The 24,553-nt window shown below is 38.9% G+C and overlaps 1 protein-coding gene across 2 annotated transcripts in view; it reads left to right on the forward strand.

Moving 5' to 3' along the window:
* Positions 1-24,553, forward strand: part of LOC309501113 (uncharacterized protein) — a 49,254-nt gene that overhangs the window by 17,986 nt on the left and 6,715 nt on the right. The window contains exons 9-12 of one of the 2 annotated variants that reach the window (XM_082173128.1): positions 3,589-3,760; positions 7,809-7,957; positions 8,216-8,493; positions 21,496-21,611. The exons of the other annotated variant lie outside the window; for it this stretch is intronic. Of the exons in view, the coding sequence (XP_082029254.1) occupies positions 3,589-3,760; positions 7,809-7,957; positions 8,216-8,448 (554 nt within the window). The 3' untranslated portion in view covers positions 8,449-8,493; positions 21,496-21,611. Of the gene's footprint in view, positions 1-3,588; positions 3,761-7,808; positions 7,958-8,215; positions 8,494-21,495; positions 21,612-24,553 lie in introns of those variants that run through there. 2 annotated transcript variants of the gene reach the window in all.

Genomic DNA, 24,553 nt, shown 5'->3' on the forward strand with positions numbered 1-24,553 from the left:
TAAATCCATTTTCTCACAATGTTTTCCACCTAACGTTATATCACCATGCATCTGTTTTCTTATTTATTTTATTTGTTTAATTTATTTTGAGAAGGTTTTGACATCCAAATGTAAGTGACACTGTTGGAGCAATATGAATAAGTAAACCTAAAAACATAAATTCTGTTATGCTAATTTATTCTTTCTATTTTCCTTGCCTTTAAATAAACCTGGCAAGCGGTTTGTTGTGTTCCTAGATCCTTCCATGCTGATGGCCTGCACAGTAGCAGAGTTGGAGCAGATTTCTATGGCGCTGTGAACCCTATGACTTGTAAGTAAAACTTTCAACTAATGTCAAACATACAGTATTGGTATTAACGGCATGATAACGACACCAAACACACCGCCAAGATGACAACTGCCTTGATAAAGGTGTAGGTGATGGAGTGGCCAGTATGTCTCCAGATCTGAACCCTAATGAGCAACTGTGGGGCTTCCAGATGCAGAAGGTGGAGAAGCGCCATGTGTCTAACAGCCAGCAAATCTGTGATGTCATTATGGAGGAGTGGAAGAGGATCCCAGCAACAACCTGTGCAGCTTAGTCTTAGTGATGGGAAGTCCGGATAATTTTACTGACTCTCTTGTTTGTTCTCGTTCATCAAAATGAACAAATCTTTTTTTCAAGTCATTTCGTTAATTTAAGGGGCTTTAAATGTTATACTTTTAAAGGTGCTCTAAGTGATGTTGGGTGTCGTCACTTCTTGTATGAATGTGCTCAGCACCACTGCTCACTATACACAGAATATGTGCGATTTATTACCACTATTATTTATGCATTTAAGATTGAATTCAGTGTCTGGAGTTATATCCCTTTGTGGTGTGTATTCTTCTAATTTCAGCTCCTGAGTCCATTTTGGGGTGATGGTCAAGACAGAACCAAACGAAAGCTGGACTGTAACCTACTGGCCTATACATGGATTTCTCGGCGACGTCATCACTGCTTGCGCACGCAACCAGGAGGCAGAAAAGACCCGCGGTCTTCGTACCAGAGTAAAGGGTTTAGGGTAGTCTAGTAGCATAGTGGTGGTGTTGTCGCTAAGTCAAAATGCTAATTATCATGTTAGACTAAGTTAGTAATGTAACAGCCAATGTTAGCAGTGCAGCATCTATAGAGCCCGAATTTGCTTTTATATAATTTAACCTTGTTTACGTTACTTTACGACCTGCAACATTTCATGACTGCACACACACATATAACGTGGCGATTATATTAAAAAAACTTACTCTCAGCAATGGTGAGATCTTGCCGGATCCCTACGCAATACATGACGATCTTTGGATTGTGGATGACAAGTGTCCAGCAATTGTAGGGCCTGATATATATAAATATCTTATTCGAAATCCATGTATAGCCTACTGTTCAAAAGTTTGGGGTTGGTAAGATTTTTTTGTTTTTGAAAGCAGTCTCTTGTGCTCAAAAATACTGTAAAGCAGGAATATTATGAAATATTATTGGAACATACATTTTAAAATGCATTCAAAAAGAAAAAGTGTAATTTATCAAAGCTGAATTTTCAGCATCATTACTCCAGTCTTCAGTGTCACATGATCCTTCAGAAATCATTCTAATATGATGATTTGATGCTCAAGAAACATTTCTGATAATTATCAATGTTGAAAACAGTTATGCAGCTTCTTATTTTTGTGACATATTTTATTTAGGATTCTTTGATGAATAGAAAATTCAAAAGAACAGCATTTATTTGAATGTTTTCTTGTAGTATACTACACACTTGGTATACTAAATGTCAAATTTGCGATCTAAATAGCTGTTTGAAAAAATAAACGTATTTTTTTCACAGTTCATAACTGGCTGAGCAGTTAAACTCTAGTATGTGCTCATGACAGCACATAATCCATCGTCAAATCTTTGATTTACAGTAAGTAACGTTATATGTGTGCAGTCATGAAATGTTGCAGGTCGTAAAGTAACGTAAACAAGGTTAACTTATATAAAAGCAAATTCGGGCTCTAGATGCTGCACTGCTAACATTGACTATTACATTACTAACTTAGTCTAACATGATAATTCATACATGCATCACAGTATGTCCGGATTTTGATTCGTAAACAGTTGGACATTTTACATAATGTTATATTAATATGAAACACAAACAAACAGATCCAACTCTGAAATTGCAGTTTATTATTGAGTCAACAAAAAATTACAAACAATGCGAAATCTACGTTGATTACAATGTTCTTTTATTCTTTTATTACAGAACTCGGCATAACATAGCGTTTTTTTGCCTCCTGGATGCGCGCGCATCCGGTATTGTTTGTATACAAGAAACCCGTGTATATGCTTCCTATGCATGACCACATTAATATTAATTTATAATTATAAATATATATATTATTTAAATAATAAATATATATATATAATTATATATAATATATAATTTATCTGTTTTTGTTCACACAAAATAAATAAATAAATGACGGATCCCTGCTTTGTGTTTTATCTTTGAATGTGTTAAACGTGCATGCTTATTCCTGATTAAGGTTCTGCAAGAACAAGTGTATTCTAGTTTGGTTCCCTATAGGTCCCTACAGGTCTTTGACACCAGTGGGGACGTTCTGAGAACGTTCTGGGAACATCACATTTCCAAATAAAACATGGTCCCCTAAACGTTCCGATAACGTCACGAATGTTCCGTGGAGGTCCGCAAAATAACGTCCCCCGACCCTTTAAAGAACTCCACATCATGACCGTCTCCGAACGTTCCCGGAACGTTACTAGGCGACGTCTTTGACACCAGTGGGGACGTTCTGAGAACGTCCTGGAAACATTACATTTCCAAATAAAACATGGTCCCCTAAACGTCCCGAGAACGTCCCGAATGTTCCGTGAAGGTCCGCAAAATAACGTCCTCCGACCCTTTAAAGAACTCCACATCATGACCGTCTCAGAACGTTCCCGGAACGTTACTAGGCGACGTCCTTGACACCAGTGGGGACGTTCTGAGAACGTCCTGGGAACGTAACATTTCTAGCTGGGTAGCTAGACTGCATTTACAACAATCACTGATCGTGCTGATTCTGATTCTGAGTTTTAGGGAGAAATGACCGCCTAATGCTGCGAAGGGAAGAAGTTGCGCGTAGTTAGATAGTTTTTAATGGGTTTACCTCAATATATATTTTTTTATAATCTTTGGAAGCCGAAATTTTAAATAAAATCAGACTAATATAACAGACCTTAAGTGTAACCAGGCTACGTTTGAATGTTTAATTCTGTCCTCCGTCGTCACTCATTATTAAGCAGGGCTGTCGTGCGAGCTGTGGCACCGCGTGAGAGAAGAGTGTGAGTTCCGTCAAAGGAGAACAAACGCCAACAAACGTCCGTGGAGAGGCAGCGGATGCGAGGACGTTAGGTGCACCGGTGCGACTTAGGAAAAATGTTAGTCGCACACTTACAAAATTTGGTCGCATATGCGACCAAATTGGTCGCACTCTAGAGCCCTGCAATAGCAGTTATGCTGATCCTGTAGTATACTCTCAGCTGCTCTGCACTCATTTTATGTATTGTTATTCTCTGTCCTCCTCTAGCAACAAAGGCCATCTACAAGCTGGAGAAGGTCCTGATGAACAAGCGTGTTCTTGGTGATGTGAAAAAGCTGAGCCCTCTCCACCAAACATCTGCCTTGGAGGGGTTCCACAGTGTGATTCTGCGGTTCGCACCAAAAAACGTGGCCTTCTCATACTTGGGGATGCTTTGCAGGTAAATTGTATAGTAATCATGTTGTCAATATTGTATAGTAACTAGTGTTGCTTTCGTCAACGAAAATTATGACGAAATATTGTCGTCAACGAACCGTTATCACCTGACGAAAACGAGACGAGACTAGACGTAAATGCATGGTCATGTGACGATGACTAAAATTCATGTATAATGCAATATTGTTGACGAATAAAAACGAGACTAAATGTGGTTTAAAAAATTTAAACTATGCTAAAATGTCTCTTCATTTTCGTTGACCAAAACGAGACGATACGAAATGTAACGTCACGACGAATGAGAGAGTTGTGCGTGAACCCATAGCTTTGTCGTCTTTAAATTCTGGATTGCGATCTGGTCACCCGATTATCAGCGAATTTAACCATATATTAGGGCCTACTCCATTAGTTATTCTATTAAAATGTCTCATTGATCTATTTGACACATTCATATTCATTACTTTTGCTGGTTCTTTGTGACAGCTGTTATGTGCGTTATTGGCAGCGTCTCTTGTTACATGAACACGTCACCGCATCAGCGCCAGAACATGGAGATTTTCTTTTAGAGAATAATCGCACTGTAACCTATTCGATATTTTATAATTAAATAAACTAATGGAATATCCAAAAATCGTGACTCATCCCTGCATGGAATCTCTTGTTTCTTTTCCCAAATCTTCACTCACGTCACGTCTCACCCATTTTCTAAAGGTATAAACGTTTCTTGGTTCGCTTTTAATTAGGCCTATTATATTCGTATTCTTTACTGTGGTAAAGTAGAAAAACGCTGTAGGACAGATAGCCTACATTTGTACTTGCATGTCAAATTCTTTTTAACACAGTTTGTGCTTGTTATATTATAGACATTGGGCGCGAGTTTAGTTGTAAAGCGCGTTTGACACGTGTGGGTGATTTTTTTTTTTTAGTTTCACTTTCTCTGGCAGCGCAATCTCAAACACAGCCTAAATATCTCGCCCTTGTGGAGGATAAAATTCGCTCTTCAAACCAACTTACATCAAGTAGAAAACACGAAGATATCATAAAGAGATCGATATCTTCGTGTTTTCCTGCTCGTGTCCCACATCCCTCTCAAAGCGCAGAGTGTATCTTGGTGTGGTGTATCTTGCGCTTGGTGTGGTGTATCTTGCGCAGAGTGTATCTTGGTCTTGGTCTTTGTGTGGAAATATAAAACGAGTTTTTTTTTTTTTTATAACCCCCCAACCACCGCCGGTAGTTGGTCCATTACCGCGGTGGTAAAAAAAAAAACTTGCCACCGTCACAGCCCTAAATATAGGCCTACTAAATAGCCTATAATAAGATAGCCTTGTTTGAAATTCTACTAACTGGGTTAAATAGAATCGCATTACTAAAAAGAGACTAAAATACAATTTTCATTGACTAAAACTAGACTAAAATGTCATCAGTTTTCGTCGACTAAAACTAGACTAAAATGTCATCAGTTTTCGTCGACTAAAACTAGACTAAAATGTCATCAGTTTTCGTCGACTAAAACTAGACTAAAATGTCATCAGTTTTCGTCGACTAAAACTTGACTAGACTAAAAAGAGTATGAATGTGACTAAAACTAATAAAAACTAAAATGACAGCCTGACACAAAGACTAGACTAAAACTAAAATTAAAACAGGCCGCCAAAAACAACACTAATAGTAACAGCACTTTACCAACGGCCAAGCCACACTGTCTACATGAGCGGCATGTGTGCGCAGCAGAAGCTTTTCATTTTGGCGTCCATGTTAACAGATTAGACAGAGTTTCCGGGGGGCATTAAAAGGCATTAAATGGATTTTGCGAAAATTAAGGCAATTAAATGGCTTTAAAAGCATTAAATTTGAATCCTACAGGCATTAAAAATTGATTATAGTTTTGAAAAATTGTATTCAGACATCAATAGCTGTATTAGTATCAGTGATACTGACCTTCATTCACATAAAGATGCCATTAAACAAGTATTTATTAAATATTAAGAGTTCAGATGTAACTACGGCTCTTTGTAGTAAATGCCGCTCCATCTGAAAGCAGGTGAAGGCGATTTACTACTAATCAAGGAAACGGCTTTACTGACGAGATGCGCCTAACAATGTCATGCAATATATTGCCCAGCCCTACTATTAGGCTATTCGTACGGAGATGAGTATGAAGTTTCCCAACAACCACACGCTCAAGCACTTTTGCCAGGAAGGGTAAATTAGAAATGGGTCGATAATTAGACATGTCAGTGATATCGCTACCAGCTTTTTTTAAGAACTGGTGTAACTGCAGCCATTTTTAGAGCAGAAGAGACATTCCCTGTAATGAGTGAGGCTTTTACAATGGTAGTGATGTGGGGTAAAATGACAGGCAGACATTTTTTCAAAACAGTCGTAGGGAGTGGATCAGGTATGCAAGTAGTAGAGTTCATAGACAAGACAAGTTTAGAAATAAAATTAGAGTCAACAGCACTGAAACTTGAAAAAACAAGACCAGAGAGATTAGGAGGATGCAACTCAACCTCAGGAGCAACCTCACAAGCAATAGCGTTATGGATATTCTCAATTTTAGTTAAAAAATAATTGAGAAATGCATTACACTGCTCAATGGTGGAACAGTTAAAGTCACTCTGAGGTTTGATTAGATTATTGACTGTTCTAAACAGAATGTTGCTACTAATAATAGTAGAATAGTAGAATAATATGCCACTTTTGCAGCTTTGAGAGCATTATGATACTCAATCTGATGCTGATTAAATATTAATCTATGAACTGTTAGACCAGATTTTTTATATTTCCGCTCTATCTGCCTGCCAACGCCTTGCGCAACTCAGATGTGTACCAGGGAGACGATCTCTTAAAAGACACAACACGTTTTTTTCAGAGGAGCAAACTCATCCAGAATAGATGTAAGAGCAACATTATACTGGTCAATAGAGGCTGCAACTGGTAAATCACCCATAGTATAACTAAGGAGATCAAGATCAATATCACAGATTTTCCTGAAACAGATAACACGTTCTTTCACATTCTGCAAAGAAGGAGGAGTCAGATTGAACGTGAAGCTTGATAAAAATGATCATTCTAGAAGAAAACTTCAGATGACACTTAGAGGCTTTTGCATCTGAACTCTTCATATACATACACATACATACATACATACATACATATATGCACCAGCTCTTCTGAAAATGCTAAATGTACATTTATTATTATTAGGCTACATTATAGTTTGTCTCTCTCTGTGCCCATTTTGATGAACCTAAATTCTCAATAAAACTGTTTTCATTGGTATATTTTACTGTTTCTGTTGTCAAACAACGGAATGAATATGAAATGGTGACTGAAAGCGACCCATTAAGACATAACCAGCTCTCCCTTCCAAGATGTTAATCTGCACAAAAATCCTGATAATCGAGCCGTCGTCTGGTGAAATCAAATACACATAAGATAAACACAATATCTGTTTTGCGATTTCGGCTATACTTGCATGTAAAATTAGAGAAGCAACATCATATCTGTGTTTAACTGAATTAAAGCGCTGCTCCTCTCTCCAGCGCGAGACGCAGAGAGAGAGAGAGAGAGAGAGAGAGAGAGGCGCATGCTGGGAGAGCAGTACCGGCGGTACCGGTAGATTCTCAGAAAACTAAACTAAATAAGGTTTGGGCGCTTTGTTGAAGGGAAAAAAATCGCTAAATGGGTCTGCAATGTCGCTAAGTTGGCAACACTGTGTATCTCCATTTCTCCAACTAGGTTTTGGGCCACGGGTCAAACAGAAAATACGCGCTGCGTTAATCGAGCGTTAAAAAAAGAGTGCCGTTAATATGATTTTGCGTTAACGCGTTATTTACGCGCTTACTTTGACAGCCCTAATATATATATATATCTGTGGTTAGTCTTGGGTCATGTATGGCATTAAAAATAAAAAAGGCATTAAAAAGCATTACATTTAATTTGAAGCTAACTGCAGAAACCCTGTTAGAGCAGCCACGCAGGTACAGAGAGGGGCATTGTGGCCATGGCGTCATTATGTTGGAGTAATCCCATACAAATCCTCATTTCAGACTATACCTGGCTGCATTGCATTTCAATGAAAAGTCTGGCCATACCCAAGCGAGGACTGCAGCTGGAGAACTGCAGTTCAAAATTAAATTTCCCAAGGCCAAAAGAGGGGAACATGTGGTGTCCATGCCGAAGACCAAATATTCTACTGGTTAGTTAATTCTCAGTTGTCTTTTGCGATCTCCATACTAACATATACATGATTCTGCATTAATGCATTTACCCTGCTGGCAAGATTTTGGCACCACTTGAGTGACAAGGTGTAGAACATTTGCCAGTGTGACAAGCAGTAAAAACACAATTTCTATTGCAGTAACTTTTTAAAAGAAGTTTTGTCTACTCAGATTGTTAACAGAGACCATATGAATGACTCAAACTATATGCTTTGTGTTCTCGACCTGTGTTTTAGAATATGTGACTGAGCTTACGGACATCCTCTTTAACGAGGTGATCCAGGACCCTGCACCCTTTGTGGCTGATATGAAAGCAGTGGCTGTTCCTGGATTCCTGTGTTCACAGTATGAGCAACCTGGGAAATCCGACGCAATTCCTAGCCATATGTCCAGGTTCAGCTGTCCAGGTTGTGAGGGAACAGCTCTAACACACGGTGATCTAACACACGGTGATCCAACACCCATCTAAGTCCACAATCCCTTTCTTAATCAATCAGCTGTATTCTGCCAACATGTAAGTCACCATATCTCCACCATACTATTCGTGCCCTTACTCAATTTTGTTATTTTGGTAATATATACAGTACATTAGGTCTGTCACAATAATTACATTATCGACTTGTTGCACAATATATATGGACATGATAGTCCAGATTTGACAGTAATTTGTGACGTACAGATGGTGCCCAACCAGAATGCGACTTTTACCGCCGCCGTTCCTGCGGCGGCAAAATTGGGATGTGTATTTGCTGCCTTTTACCGCTGAGTGGCGCTGTAATCACAGACTTTGAAAAGTGTCAGTTTATTCTCTTTAATGCCGTAATCTGCCGCGGCAGTAATCTGAGCTGAGGTCACAGATAAATTTAAGATAAATATTGTGGTTAAACGAATTCAAATTCATTTAATTTAAACAAAGTAGACACACGTTAACATTGTGTGCCCAGTTTTTCTATAATTTAGAAAGGCTATGTCAATAGGTTACTTGTCATTTAATTCGTGTTATTTTAATGTGTTTGTAGATTTATTAACTGAAACATAACAGTGAAATAAATTAAAATAATTTACCGTAAAATTAAAACATTTTCAGGACTTGCAGTTACTAACCGATGTTAGTCGGTTTAAGCATTATTTCTTATATTCAGAATTAGGCTTACATGTTGTTATGATTATCATTATGATACTATTACTACTGCCGCAGCAAAAATAAACCAGTCGAATTTCAAAGTCGTTCGCGAAATTATAGGCTATACCGGGCAAGTGACAGGGCAAAACAGCAGCAACTGCGTCATTTTAAAAGGTAAGCTTCCTATCTGTTTATTTAAAAAAATAAAAAATAATTTTTTTTTTTTTTTTTAAATTCATTATTTGAACAAAAATGAGACTGATTGAATATGTTAATATATAAACAATCAAAGCAGAGAATAAAACAAACTTTTAGGGAAAAAATATAGGCCTATTATGCTCAGAATTGGTTAACATTAACGAAAGCAAAATATGTAAAAATACATTTCAAACAAAATAAAACAAAACAAATTCGTGGCCGAGTGGTAGGCTATAACTTACGTTTCAAATCCCGAACAAACATGGGCTACTTTTTTATTATTAATTTGATTTGATAGTTCTAAAATATTGCTACACCATATTGTTTTTTTCTCCTATAGCCTATAGGCTATTAAATATTTTATATTTTTAAAATAAAATTACCATTCATTTCCATTTTACATTAGGGACAATCTTTTTCCAACAGAATGGCTGAATTAACATCTGCATAATAATAATAATAATAATAATAATAATAATTAATAAATAAACAGCACAAGGTCTTGTAAAAACACTTTTTTTTATTTTTTGACAATTTTTTTTTTTTTTTTTTTTACTTTTAAAACATTTTCCAAAACAGATCGAACAAATCAGAAAAATACTTTCAATACAGTATTGCTTTCAATTAAAAAATAAACAATGAAAATGTAAAATAAAAATAAAATTAATTAAGTTTGAAAACCCATCGCACATTTCAAGGTATGAATAAAGTGTCGGGACAGTTTATTTATTTAAACAGGGTTGCATCGATTCGATAGAGTTTATTCCCTTTGCGATGCAAAATAAGAAACATTTTAAATTTATTGTCAAAGAAATTGCAGCTAAATTAAAAAATTAAAACGGTACAAAAAGAAAAAAAAGTTCAAAGCAACATAAATTAAGAACAGGCGTTTTTCTTTGCCTCTCTGGCGCTGGATATTTTTTTTTGTAAGTTTGGTCTCCCTCACTGCGCGCGGCGGGTCTTTCTCGAAATTAAGCATTTCAGCGTAAAAAACACCATACAGCTGATAATACTGTATATGTCGCTGTGTGTCATCCACACAAATCACGAAAGAAAAAAACTGTAACAAATAGCTTTTGTTCCTTCAAAGATACAACATGCCTTGCTGAATTCACCTACAATAAAACGAGGTGGGTCGCGAATTAAATAGCTCTGTATCATCTAAATTGAAATTGTGTGTGGAAAACCTTTAAATACAATCAATAAAACTACAATATATAATTTAATAAGATATAGGGCCTACTGTACATAGGCTATGGACTTTTGGAGATTTTGAGATTAAACCTTAAAATAACTTTGCCTTTGCCTGCTCATCAGGCTGGCTCCGACACTCTCCATATGAAAGACGGAACATTAACACCTCTGTCCTGCACCCCCACGATAAAGCAACTATTGCCTTCTCCAAACCCCCCACAGGCTATAGCTGAGCTTGCAAAACAAAACAAAGAGTTTGCCACTCGTCGTGGTGTGCCCAAAACACTTCATTATAAACTTCAATATTTCATTCAAAACAATCTCAAAACGCTTTGTGACATTTTGAAAAGCCGTGGATGCATTACTGCCACTGGAACCATGAACGCAAATACTGGTTCTGATTTTATTGTTTGTCGTTTAAACGTCATATATATATATATATATATATATATATATATATATATATGAAGAGTTCAGATGCAAAAGCCTCTAAATGCCATCTGAAATTTTCTTATAGAATGATCATTTTTATCAAGCTTGTATATTTAAATTTAATAATTTCACTTAAATGGCAATGAAGATTACTTATTAATTGTCATTTAAGTGAAATTACTGAACTTAAATATACAAGCTTGATAAAAATGATCATTCTATAAGAAAATTTCAGATGGCATTTAGAGACTTTTGCATCTGAACTCTTCATATATATATATATATATATATATATATATCTCAATTTTAACAGAACTGCTTTTGAAATTACGATTGGAATTATTATAGGCTACAGAAGTAAAGTCATTGTATAATATTCGTTCCTTAGTGTAAAATGGAAATGCATGGTGATTTTATTTTGTAAATAGGCTATAAGCAAAAAACTATGTTTTAGAACTAGACAAATCTCTCTGCATCAACAATAGACTATAAAATGCATTAATAGGATAATATAAAAATATCAATAGTCTAAGTTAGTTCGGGATTCGATCCCGTGTCATCTAAATGATCGTAACGTAAGTTCAACCACTCGGCCACGATTCACTCGTTGCGACATGGCCTAATGTTCCAGTGTGTGTTCGCTCACACGAGCGAGAAGCGCTCTTCATTCAAATGAACGCGCCGCCGCGTTTGTCGAACACTAATTCAACATGCCAGAATAAAACCTGGCATTGGAACAATGCATAGCGCCACTCGTCGTGGTCTGTGCCAGGGCCGTGGGAAGAGGTTTTAAGTTGGGGGTGCTGTAGTGGGAGGTGCATTTTTTGCGCGTCAGGTGGACACCTCTTAATAATGTCTAATGTCTAAGTGTTAATAATTAACAAAGTAAACACACACTAATAAGAATGAAACATATTTATACCAATCTTGTAACCAGACTCCGTTGAACACAGCAGACACGTACAAATAGCCAAGATAGTTAAACAGCTCCAAAAGGTTGTCACGCACAGCGGACAAGAACATCCACAAAAGCAAATATTTTTAACAGCACATATAAGCCTACGTTATTTAAACTTATGGCTCTGTCAGGGCGCAGACAAACACTCACAGAACACAGCTAATAAGAACATAAAAATAGCCTACGAATAATTAAAACGGTCCACAGGCTGACAGCGCAAACGAACATATCCAAATATAGGCACATTTTCGCCGTTTCAAAAGCCCAATTTGCACAGCACACAATAATATAACCAAATACATTTCTGCAGCAAATTTATCAGTGTGAAATTAATGCGTATGTTATGTTAAACTGCTCAACTGCAGCTCATAATAAACCAAACGTTTTACCTTGAGCAGGGTGCTCCTGTTAAATTACTCCAAATGTGGCTTGGCGCTCAGGAGCTGAGTAGATAAAGTCTCTCATGAGGGAATGGATGTCCAAAGCATTCAAAATGTCTGTGTGGACATTCATCAGGGACAAGTGTGTGAGTCTCTTCTGTGTCATGGTGGACCGTAACCATGTTTTTAATCGGCGCAAGTTGGAGAATGATCGCTCGGATGAGGCCACTGATATAGGTAAACACAGACACAATTGTATTGAATTGAATTGAATTGAATTGAAAAACTTTATTAATCCCAGTAGGGAAACTAATTTGCTACCAACCATACAGCCATCAGACACGATACACAACTAACAGACAAGTACATAATTCTGGATTAATAGACGACTACTAGCCTAAGCGCTGATTACGAGACACAATTTGAGAGATTCATTTTCACAATCAACAAATACTAAAAACAACACTTTAAGAGACAAGAATAATACTCAACAATCAGCAATGTTGGTTAAAAAATCTGACCGCTGCTGGAACAAAAGACCTTCTCATGCGCTCACTAGAGCACCGTGGCATTATCAGTCGCTCACTAAAAGAGCTTCTGAGACCTTTAAACAAATTGTGCAGTGGATGGCCTTCAAAAAGCAGGACCATTTTTAATTTGGAACTAATCCTCTTCTCAACAGTAATCTCTAAAACATCTGGATTAAGACCAATAACTGAACCTGCTCTCTTGATTAGCTTATTTATCCTATTTTTGTCCTCAGCAGATATACTGCCCCCCCAGACAAGTACAGCATAGAAAAGAACACTGGCTAAAATCCCTTGATAAAAGACATTTAAGAACTTTGTGCTTATGTTGAATGATCTGAGTTTTCTCAAAAAGAAAAGTCTCGACTGAGCCTTCTTCATTAAAACATTAGTATTCTCTTTCCAGTTTAGTTTGTCATCCACATAGACACCTAAATATTTATATGACTTCACAATTTCAATCACCTGACCATTAATTGTAACTGGAAGGACCTTCTCTTTTTTCTTTCTAAAATCAATCACAAGTTCCTTAGTTTTCCCTACGTTCAATTTCAAAAAATTTGTCTCACACCAGTTGTAAAAAGACTGCACCTCCCTTCTATAGGCAAGATCATCATCCTGATTAAGTAGACCCACTAAAGCAGTGTCATCAGAGAATTTTTGTACCCAGCAAGATGATTGACTATGCCTATAGTCAGCAGTATAAAGTGAAAACAAAAATGGGGATAAAACTGTACCCTGAGGTGCTCCTGTGTTAGTTAGAATAGTATCAGAATATTTGTTACCGATCCTAACAAACTGTGGTCGTGCTAACAGGTAATCTAAAATCCAAGAAATGGTTGTGTTATGTAATTTAAAATCAATTAGTTTACTAGCTAAAATGTGTGGCTGTATAGTATTAAAAGCACTCGAAAAGTCAAAAAACATGATCCTAACGGAACTGGCAGTAATTTCAAGATGACTGTAAATGTTTTGTAACATATATAGTAGTGCATCATCTACCCCCACACCCTTCCTATAAGCAAATTGCAAAGGATCCTGAAATGCAGACACCTGCCTTGTCAGATGATCTAGTACAACCCTCTCAAAACACTTCATAATATGCGAAGTCATAGCTATAGGTCTCAAATTAGAAAGATTGTTAGCCACCCTAGCTTTTTTGGGCATAGGGACAAGACATGATGTTTTCCACATAACCGGGATTTTAGCGGAAGACAGAGACAAAGAAAATAATGAATAAAGGACAGAGCACAGCTGGTCAGCACACACTTTTAGGGTACGAGGATGAACACCATCAGGGCCTGCAGCCTTATTTGGTTTAGTACGCCTTAGCTGCTGGCGAACCTCTTCAGCGTTAAGAATAATAGCAGGACTACAGTCCTCAGAGCTGCTTTGCCTAAGGTTTGAAATAACATTATCATGAAGTGATGAAAAATCTAGTTCATCAAACCTTGCAAAAAAAGTATTGGCATCATTTGCCTGTAGACCCAAATTACATAAACTGGGTCTACTGGTCCCATATCCAGTAATAGACTTCATACCATTCCATAGCCCTCTTGTGTTACAGGACATGTTTCCTTCAACCTTTTCCTTATACTTAATTTTGCTCTGTCTAATAATGACTTTTAACTCTCTTTGAGCATTTTTAATTCTTTCTTTGTCACCACTATAAAAAGCAGATTTCTTTTTATTTATAGCTGCCTTAACTTCTCTGGTCACCCACGGTTTGTTATTGGGAAATATCTTGATCAGTTTACAAGGGATTATAGACTCAACACAATAATTAATATAACAAGTCACTTTTTCAGAAATACTATCCGGATCACAGTCTCCATCAAAAAACACAGTCCAGTCTGTGCATTCAAAGCACCCCCTTAGTGTTTCACAGGCATCCTCTGACCAGATGTGCACAGTCTTTGACGTTATCGGCTGTTTCCGTATCACCGGGGTGTATTTAGACGTCATAATTATCAGGTTATGGTCCGATTTACCCAGCGGTGGAAGCGATTTAACAGCATAGCCATCCTTAACGTTCGTATAGAACAAGTCAATAGTTTTGTCCCCCCTCGTAGGACATGTCACCATTTGTTTAAAAGACGGCAAAATAGTGGAAAGAGAGCAGTGATTAAAGTCCCCGTTTATGATAACCAGCGCGTCGGGAGAGGGGCGCTGTAATTCATGCGCAATTTTCGAAATAGTCTCAGTGGCAGATTTCCCATTACCCGAAGGGGGAATATACACTACCATAACAATGACATGGGAAAACTCCCTGGGTAAGTAGTAAGGTCGACAGCTTACTGCAATAAGCTCAATATTCGAGTCACAAACTCTCTTTTTTACCGTAACATGTTGAGGATGACACCACCGGTCATTCACGTACAAGCAGACACCTCCACCTTGCTTTTTACCAGTGTTTGCCTGATCTCTGTCCATCCTATGAAGTGCGAAACCTTCCATCTCCACATGAGAATCTGGTATCCTGTCGGACAGCCACGTCTCGGAAAAACAGAATAAACTGGTCTGCCGGAACATACGGTCAAACTTCATACAAGCTGTCAACTCATCCGCCTTGTTGACAAGGGAGCGGACGTTCCCCATAATAACCGAAGGTAGAACAGGTTTGTATCCCTGGCGGCGATTTCCTACCCGGACACCTCCTCTGCTGCCCCTCTTCCTTCCTTTAGCCCTAGGCTTAATATCTGTCAGATCAGCATCTTGATCCAGTGATCCTGGTACAGAATCACGCAGTTGAAGAAGCTCATGCCGGCTGTACGTTATGAGAGGCGGGCCAGGCTCTCTCATCACCTGGAATGTTGATGTTGTTTGTGCGGCTTTCCAAACAATCAGTGTCCACAGCCACAGAAGGCAAACAACAGTACGATTGTTGAATACAAACATAATTATGTCGTCAGGGATCGATCACGCTAATAATCCAGAATTAAAAACTTCCGAGGAATAACAAAAACACATAAAAAACACAGATGTTCTGACACAATGGTAGCAGAGTCGCCAGCAAGGGGGCGGCGCCTCCGTGTAATAAAATTACACAATTGTATGAGTTTTTCAGCCTCAGTAAACAGAGCTCTCGTTTGAGGATGGAGCTTAGATAGGCATGATGCTACATCTCTCACTGTGCTACATTGAGATTCTCTGGTGACATCGCAAAGCATTTTGAGCTGGAGATTAAGGCGGTCTATGTCCAGCTCCTTGGGAAGCTGAAGGGGCTCCAAATCAACAGTTCCTCCTCCTGCTGCCACTATTACTGCCCTCTCTCGGCTCGCTGCTATAGTCATACTCTCTTGGTCAAACCGTCTCTTCAGCTCCGCTGACACCAAGTCAACAGCCTGGTAAAACTGATGTCGCCAAATCACTGTTGCTGCGTTGTGCGCCACTGCCTCTGGTTCCGTGGTTTGGCGAAAGCGGCCCGGGGTTCTGCTCACTCTTGCGGTGGTGTCTGGCATTTTCAGGTCCATCTCTGAGGCACATGCTTCAACCTTGTGGACCATCTCCTCCACAATGTCATCATCACGAAGTGCCGCTATGCGATCTTTGAGCACATTTGCGCATTCAAGTGCACCAAGGGCACTTGCTTTGGAGCTCTGCAGGCCCCGGGCCACTGCCTCGCAGGGTTCGAACAGTGCTTGGCAACAGAGAAGACCGAAAAATGTTCTCCCTTTTCGGGCTTGGTTCCACAGTCCCCCAATCTTTGATCTGCTGTCCCCTCTGAGCAGCTTCTTGTCCTCTTTCAGCAAATTGAGTGTAGCCAGAAGAGTACTGTAAGAGAAACAGACGCGTTTGATGGCTGTGGCGCGGACGCACCATCTCGTCGGGCAAAGGCCTAGGATGTTAACCGCAACCTCATCGCAACCGAAAAGCGACTCAAAAAGCTGTTTGCGCTTTGACGATTCTCCAATTACAGTAGCAACACCCCGTACAAAATTCAAAGTGTCGGCCACAAGGCTCACTTCACAAGCAACTTCTTGGAGCACCAAGTCCAGCGCGTGGTTGTTACAGTGTACATACATTGACTGAGGGCACAATTCTTTGAGGCGAGCCTGCACTCCTGAAAAGCACCCGGACATATTACTGGCTCCATCAAAGCAGTATGCTACAAGGCGTTCGATTGGAATGTTCAGTCTCAAAAACACATCCTTGATGCAGGAGAAAAGAGTTTTTCCAGTGCTGTCCTGTGCATTATAAAATCCCAAAAATAAACAGTGAGACTCCAGGCTGCCGTCAACAAATTGCAAATTACACGAGAACTGCTCTGTTGTGCTCACGTCAGTAGTCCCATCAGCTGTTAATCCATAAAATCTGGATTCTGATGAACGGGCGACAATATCCCTCTGAATAGCATGGGCAAACTGTTGGATAATTTCACTTTGTATGGTGTTGGACATCCAGTTGTCTCTTCTCATCACCCACTCTCGTTCTTTAGGGAGATCATAGGTGCGTTCCAACATCAGTTCGTAAAGGATTCCATCACGTGTGGTGTCACCCCTGAATGGCATCCCCTTGCTGCCCAGGAATCTGATGGATCTAAACAGTAGTTCCAAAACATGTCGAGCGGTCCCCTGCTGTTCGGCAAGAGCATTAGACAGGAGGGCATTGATAGGCACATTATCCAAAGCAGCGTGTCTTTGAACTGAATCCATGTGTAACTTTGATCGTTCATGTTCCTTGAATTTTGCAGTGGCTTTACGCCAGTTTCCAAAGCCGCCTGACACGAATGGGTTGTCTACCCTAAAACTGTCTGCATTGATAAGTTTTTTTTTCTATTGCTTTCAGACAAGCAAAACACAAAACTCGTTCCAAAACTCGTTGGAAAAGTTTCTGTTCCAAAATGTCTACTAGGAAAAACAAAGTTAGATGGCTGGAAAGGCTCCTCAAATGCAGCTAGCGTGCTAAATCCACCACCAGTGCTAGCAGCATTGCATGGAGGAGCGGCAGGCTCGTGAGGGTTGTTACCGCAGGTCTTGGCGGTCTCTGAGGCAAAACTAGCAGGCCTACTAGGCTCTGGCGAAGAGCTGGTCGGTGTCGGGATGCTTTCCTGTATTCTCTGGACTTCCGTCGTGCTCTTTTTAGAAGCTGGTGTACCAAAAAAATCCAAAATTCTTTTCTGTGCCATTTTGATATCTAGATACGTTCATGTTTTTTAAATTATTATTTTTATACCTTCACTGTTGCAACGTCTTCGCCTTGACGTTCAACGTGAGGTCAGTTGACAATGATGCATTCTGGCTGACCCCCCAGGGCGAGTTTTTCAAGGAAACCGTTATTTAGAATGTGTCACTTTATGGTTTCCATGGTGACGTGTCATTGCTTGTCACGTGACACCACAACAACAACAGAGCTGAATGAATGATGATATGCTTTTATGTCATTTTTCCTTTTTATTCAAAATATTCACAAATTTGTTAGATATGGCATTAAATATCTGATATTCCGATTGCCAAATATATGCAAGTGGAAGTGTTTTGTTGTTTAAACACCTTTATAACGATCGCGTTAGTTGAGCTGTATGCGCGATGGGCGACGGCATCTTAGTTTGTGCCGCAGACGCAGTTCAGAGAATCGGATCTGTTGGATTTACCACATGTGAATTCATCCACTTCTCCCGAAATACATAAAACTAAGTGGCTGGTGAACTGGGAGAAGAATAGAGTAAACTTTAAAGTTACTTTCACAATGTGTATCTGATATGAATAAAACAACGTGTCTAATTATAAATGGAAAGGATTATTATTGCCTCTTCCTTTGACATCAGTGTGTATTTTACAAACTCTAAATGTATTGTGGTTTTTTTTAGTACTTATATGTCTGAAACCTAAAATAAACATTATGTGGTTGAAAACACTGAAAAGTTGTGATATATGACAGCTCTGAACGCGCCTGTCTCTGGCTCAGCGCCAGCCAACAAGCGAAAGCACATTTGAATTTAGCAGTTGATCACGTCATGCACTGGGACCAGCCTAGACTGATAACACCGGTGTGATCGTACGTACGTGCGAAAGGGTCAATAATTATTTAGTTGTACTCAAAACCTCCTCGTGCATAAACTTCTTAGGTTAATAACAAACAGGAAAAAATAAAAAAATGTTTTAATACGTTTATTTATTTGCATCTGTCAGAGAGTGCTGTAATGTCTGCATTTTCCAACAGGGGTGCTGCAGCACATGCAGCACCCCTACTTCCCACGGCCATGGTCTGTGCCAAAAAAATTATAATAATTTAGTTTCATTTATTTCAGTGTTAGTGTTTGAGTTAAAAAAAATCCTCTACAAATTAAATTAACACAAAGTCGGCTGTAAGAGTCCTTTATAGGCTAAGTAAAAAGCAAAGGGCTTACAGTCTTAACATTTAGGCTACTTTGCTTAAATTCGATACATTTATTTTCAGTAGGGCCTAATAAATTTGTAGGGATGTAATTTCAGTATGCTTTACCAACGCTATGTATTCAATTAAAGTTCCAAGAGGTCTGGTATATATTTCCTTCCCAGCTGACACTAATATGCAAGTGCACAGCAAAAATCACAACTTGTGCTTGCTGCGAACGCAAGTTATTTAAGGTGTCTCAACTGTACACAGTCTACCCTACAGTGTGAATTCGTTACAAGGTTTCATTTAATTATTTTTTTTCCATCTATGTTGAATATGAAAAGTGAACAGCACGAGTAAGATAGGATGCATTAGGCTATATCGAGAGATGGATATGGAGTGGGTCAGACATGATTTTGACCACTTCATTAAGTTTTGTTCAGTAGAAAACCTTTCTTTAAAGTGAATTTCGTTTTCTATAAATTGTATCTTAATTTTAACCAATTTTTCATCAACCAATTGCCTGTATTTAATAAGTAAGAGAAGCAAATATAACAGACACTAATCATGGAGGCGCCCGCGCGGTCACTTGCATTGCACGTCAGCTGGAGCGCATCTCATCCTAACTTAACGAAACTCAGCGTATGCCTAACACAGACATGATAAATACATCAAATACACAAAGCTTGAAATGCCTTCAAACGAAATAATTCAAAACGAAAAGAAAAGGCTACTCTCTGATAATCAGATTATGTCTTTATGTGCATTTATCTCTAGGTGCGTTCACTACAAATATGGCGATCGTCAACTTCATCTTTGCAGTCGACACTGTCAGAAAACACTAGTTTATTGATAAAAATCAATGCACGCATCACCGGATTTACAAATACACATCTTGCTTGTTGCACGCACACATATTATGTCGACAAAACGATATTATGATATAACGAAATATTATGTTGAAATAACATTATTATTAATAATACATCTTTTAGAATATTTGATTAAATGCTGATTGTTGCGCTTGTTCAATTTAATAAAATTAAAACTTTAATTGTGATAATTAAAATAATTTAAAAAATTTAATATTTAGTGGCCAAGTTTTGCTAATTTATTATATAGGCTATTATATGCCTATTGCCTATATTAAGTAGGTCATATTAAGACAAGGCATATATTAAGTTATTTTAGCTGTTATGAGAAAAAATAAATCTAACGAAATCTAAAATCTAAATCTAATAAATAAAAAATAAAAAAATTCTAACGCCAATTCAACATGCCAGAATAAAACCTGATTTTTGAACAATGCGTAACGCCACTCGGCCTGGTGTGCCAAAACACTACATTTTAAACTTCAATGTTTAATTCAAAACAATCTCAAAACGCGTTGTGACATTTTTTTAAAGCAGTAGCCAAGCCAATATAGATTAAGGGCATTGAAACCAGGATCTTAACTAAAACGCGTTCCGCGTAATCTCTCAAAATTTATGCCACTCTACTCCATGTATTTTTTTTTTTAAGGACTGCTTTTGAAATCACTATAAATTACTATGCAATTGTATCACTCACGAGAGCTCTTCATTTATCTAATTCCTCAATAGAATAGTAAAAATATTCAGCGTCATTGCTCCTAATATCGTCTCTATTTTTAACTTTTGATTCTATTTTTTCAGTTCTAAAATTGATTCTATCTTTAGTTCTATTCTGATAGCCTTATAGGCCTATTTATATATATGAAAAATATGCCTATTAGGCTTAGGGTTTTATATTTAACCCACTTACATTTTAAAATACGGCAATTGCTGCTGATTTGCACAATGTCCCTTTGCGCCACCTGGCGGTCATTTCGGGAACGACTTTGAAATGCGGCTGGTTTATTTTCGCCGCGGCGGTAATAGGCATTCTGGTTGGGCACCATCTGTATTACTCAAAAACTGATTGACAGCTGTCCAAAATATCTATGAAATGTATTAAGTGTATTGAATAATTGTGTACATAGCACATTACCAAACAAGTACAATATAAAGATTTTTTACATTTAAATGAGAGGTTTAAAGCCTGCGTACTCCCCATCTTCATCCGGGTACTCCTGGTGAATACAGAGCACAACACAAGAAGGTATGACTACCCTATTGTGCTTTCCCAAGTATTCCCAGCACCAGGAAACAAAACATCTGTAGGCCAGGTAGCGAGCATGACTGTAATGACAAGATAAAAACAAAATGTCATGTCACATGATACTATTATATTTATAGTTTTGTTTTGGGTCGGTGGTCTTCTCTGATAATTGCAATAAAAACTGACATTGTGAAGTTGATATCAATATCTGGTGTCTTTGTACAACAAAAACACCCTTGGGCTTATTTTTCCTCTCCTGTTTGGTCAGGTCTAACAAAACGGGACCCCAGAATATGACAGTTTGATTCATCAACCTGCAGTCTGCCTCAAATCATTCATGTATACATTAATAAACATCATTTCGTGATATGATTGCATAAATAATGTGACTTGGTTGGTTCTTGTGTCCTTACCAGTTTTTGAAAAACACACATGGCATTTGTGTCAGGAGTCTAGTTTGATTCCTCTGCTTGTTTCTCTTCTCTCTCTTTCATGTGCGCTTTCGCACAGCTGAACTCATTCTCAATCAGTGTTCTCTCTCCTGCTCTTCTCACACCTGTTTCCCATTTGCCCTAATTTTGTGGCTATTTAGATCTAGTGTTCTTTTCCCCTCTTTGTCAGTTTATTGTTTGTTCGTTCATGTCCGTTTTCAGTCTTTTCCAGCTTACACTACCTGACCGCTTCTACCTGTGCCTTTCATCCTGCCTTGTTACTGCCTGGTCCTGGATAACGGTTACCTGTTCTGCGTCCGCCAAGACGGACGGAGATCGGCAGACAGCCTGTGTTGCATTTCATTCTTTTATTTCAATAAATCATTAACCAGCTTTCGCTCTTGGGTCTTTTTCGAACTGTGACAATTTGATCAGCACAAACGTAATTTCTACACATTCATCTACTAGTTGTGTATTCATACTTTTAATGATCATTGTGGGAGACACATTTGTATATCTATCTTATTTACAGTTTAATTCATAGTGTGACTAAAGATAATCACATACATTTGAGTTGTCAATTCTATATTATGAACAATCGTAGAGAAAAGTTATCTGAACAATTTAGACCATATTCTGTTTTTCAGCTTGTGTGCTGCAATAATGATATTCAGCAGTCCATTCTCTCATATGCATTTATGCACAGTGTTTTCATACTTAATATAACAACCATGATGGCTGTTAGTTTGATCTGTGACTATAAAGTGTAAAAATGTTTTATTCTATGTTATTTATTGCTGACAAACTTTGAGCATCATGACTTGGCAGATGTTGTTTATGCTCAAGCATCAACATTGCACACTAAAGTTAAAAAAGTATCAACCACCACTTTAAAGAGGATCGTTCCCCCAAAAATGGAAACAGTCATTGAACAAATTGAACTATCCCTTTTAAGGACAAACATGTTTACTGGCACGCATCTAATATACACGCATATGACAGACGCACCATATTTCCTCTAAAAATGTTTGCTTCCACTTTAGACATAACCAACTCTGTTTATGTAAACCTTGTGTGTATTTGACAGAATTAGAGCAACGAGACTCGAAAGATAACTTAGTCCAGTATCCAGGTGCTGTTTAAAAGGCCTATTAGTTCCTGAGCTTCGGGTGTTTGTACTCAGAAAGGCGCACGTTAGAACAGCGCATCAGCACGCAAATGGAATGTTTAACTGGCAAGGCTTTAAAGCACATGCAAATAATGAACTTTTGTGAATTACAGTGTCCCGTACCTCTGCATTAATGTGTATGTATGTCGCGGTATACAGTATGTTGAGACGGAGTCGCCAGAACTGCAACTGATGGAATGCACTGTAACACGATACTACGATATTTCTTCAAAATATCGTAGTATATCATGGAGATCATGGAGACATTTTAATTGTCCATGATCAAAAATCGCAATATCGCACACCCCTACCACAGGGGGACTTCAGGTATGGGATGGGTTGTTGAATGTAATGAAATTTTACTGAATCGTTTAAATTAGTTTGATTAATCCTGAGCCTTGAACATCTCTGCTCTTGCTATGTCACTGATGAACATCTTTGGCTTTAATGAGAAAAAAAGAAAAGAAAAAGGGTGGTTTAGGATCAAGAACTTCTTGCACGCATAACAAACGTTCTACCAAACCATTAGAACTCACAAATACTCTCTGTCCTTGCGGTGTTGTCGCTCTGCATCTGCGGCACAGTGGAGTTCTGTTTCGTGGTGTGCTGCACCTTCCTGCACTGCTTTTCTCCAGTAGTCTCTGTTAAACGTGAGATTCTCCCAGTCGTGGACGTGATGTTAAACTTTTTCAGGCTGGTCTTGCCTACCAGGGGCACGCTGTCCTTCTTTTAGCTGGGAGTGCAGGATCTGCTTTGGGAGACTGTTGTTGGGCATGTGGATGACATGTACTGTCCATCGGAGTTGGTGCTGCATTATGGTGGTAGTGATGCTGGGCATATTTGTTTCCTCCAAAATACTGGAGTTTGTACGTCTGTTTTCCCAGCTGATCCTGAAGATTTTTCTGAAGGCTCTTTGATGGAATCATTCCAGTGCTCTCAGGTGTCTGCTGTAGGTGGTCCAGGATTCTGCTCCATACAGCAGAGTTTTGAGAATCAGAGTTGTGAGAATCACAGCTCTATAAACCAGGACCTTGGTTTGAGCCCCTTAGGTCTCGGCCATCAAAGACTCTTGTCCTGAGTTTGGCATAGGCTCCGCTGGCACAGCTCAGGCAATGGTTAACTACAGAGTCTATATCAGCTTTGGAAGAGAGAATGCTGCCAAGGTAGGGGAAGTGGTCCACGCTTTCCAGAGTGATGTTATCCACTTTGATGATGGGCTGGAGTGATGGCTGGTTGGGTGGTAGTTGATACAGAGCCTGAGTTTTCTTGATATTCAAGGCCAAACCCAGGGCTCTGTATGCCTTGGCAAAGGCATTTAGGATGCCCCGGGGGTCTTCAGGGGAGTGTGCTGCAATGGCACACTCCCCAGTCCATCTCTGAATCTGAGCCATTTACTGTAGAAACTGGGGTCAGGTTATGCTGAGCGCACTTACTCAGAAGCAGCACTCCATTGGAGTTGATGTTACCGATGCCCTCCTTGCCAATAGTGCCCTTCCAGAGGTGCTGGTCCCGGCCTACCCTGGCATTGAAGTTTCCAAGGAGGATGATATTGTCCTCCCTGGGGATTACTGACAGTGTTTCTTTCAGGCAGGAGAAGGCTTCTTAGAAGGCTTCTTTTTCTTCCACATCGGAGTCTAGGGTAGGGGCATAGGCGCTCACTAGGGGCGCACTCATGTCTAGGGGCTTCCAGACTGCACAAACCTGCCCCTGTCGCCACTTGCTGGTTG

Source organism: Leuciscus leuciscus (genome assembly GCF_965113295.1).
Source record: "Leuciscus leuciscus genome assembly, chromosome: 1".
Taxonomy (NCBI): Eukaryota; Metazoa; Chordata; class Actinopteri; order Cypriniformes; family Leuciscidae; genus Leuciscus; species Leuciscus leuciscus.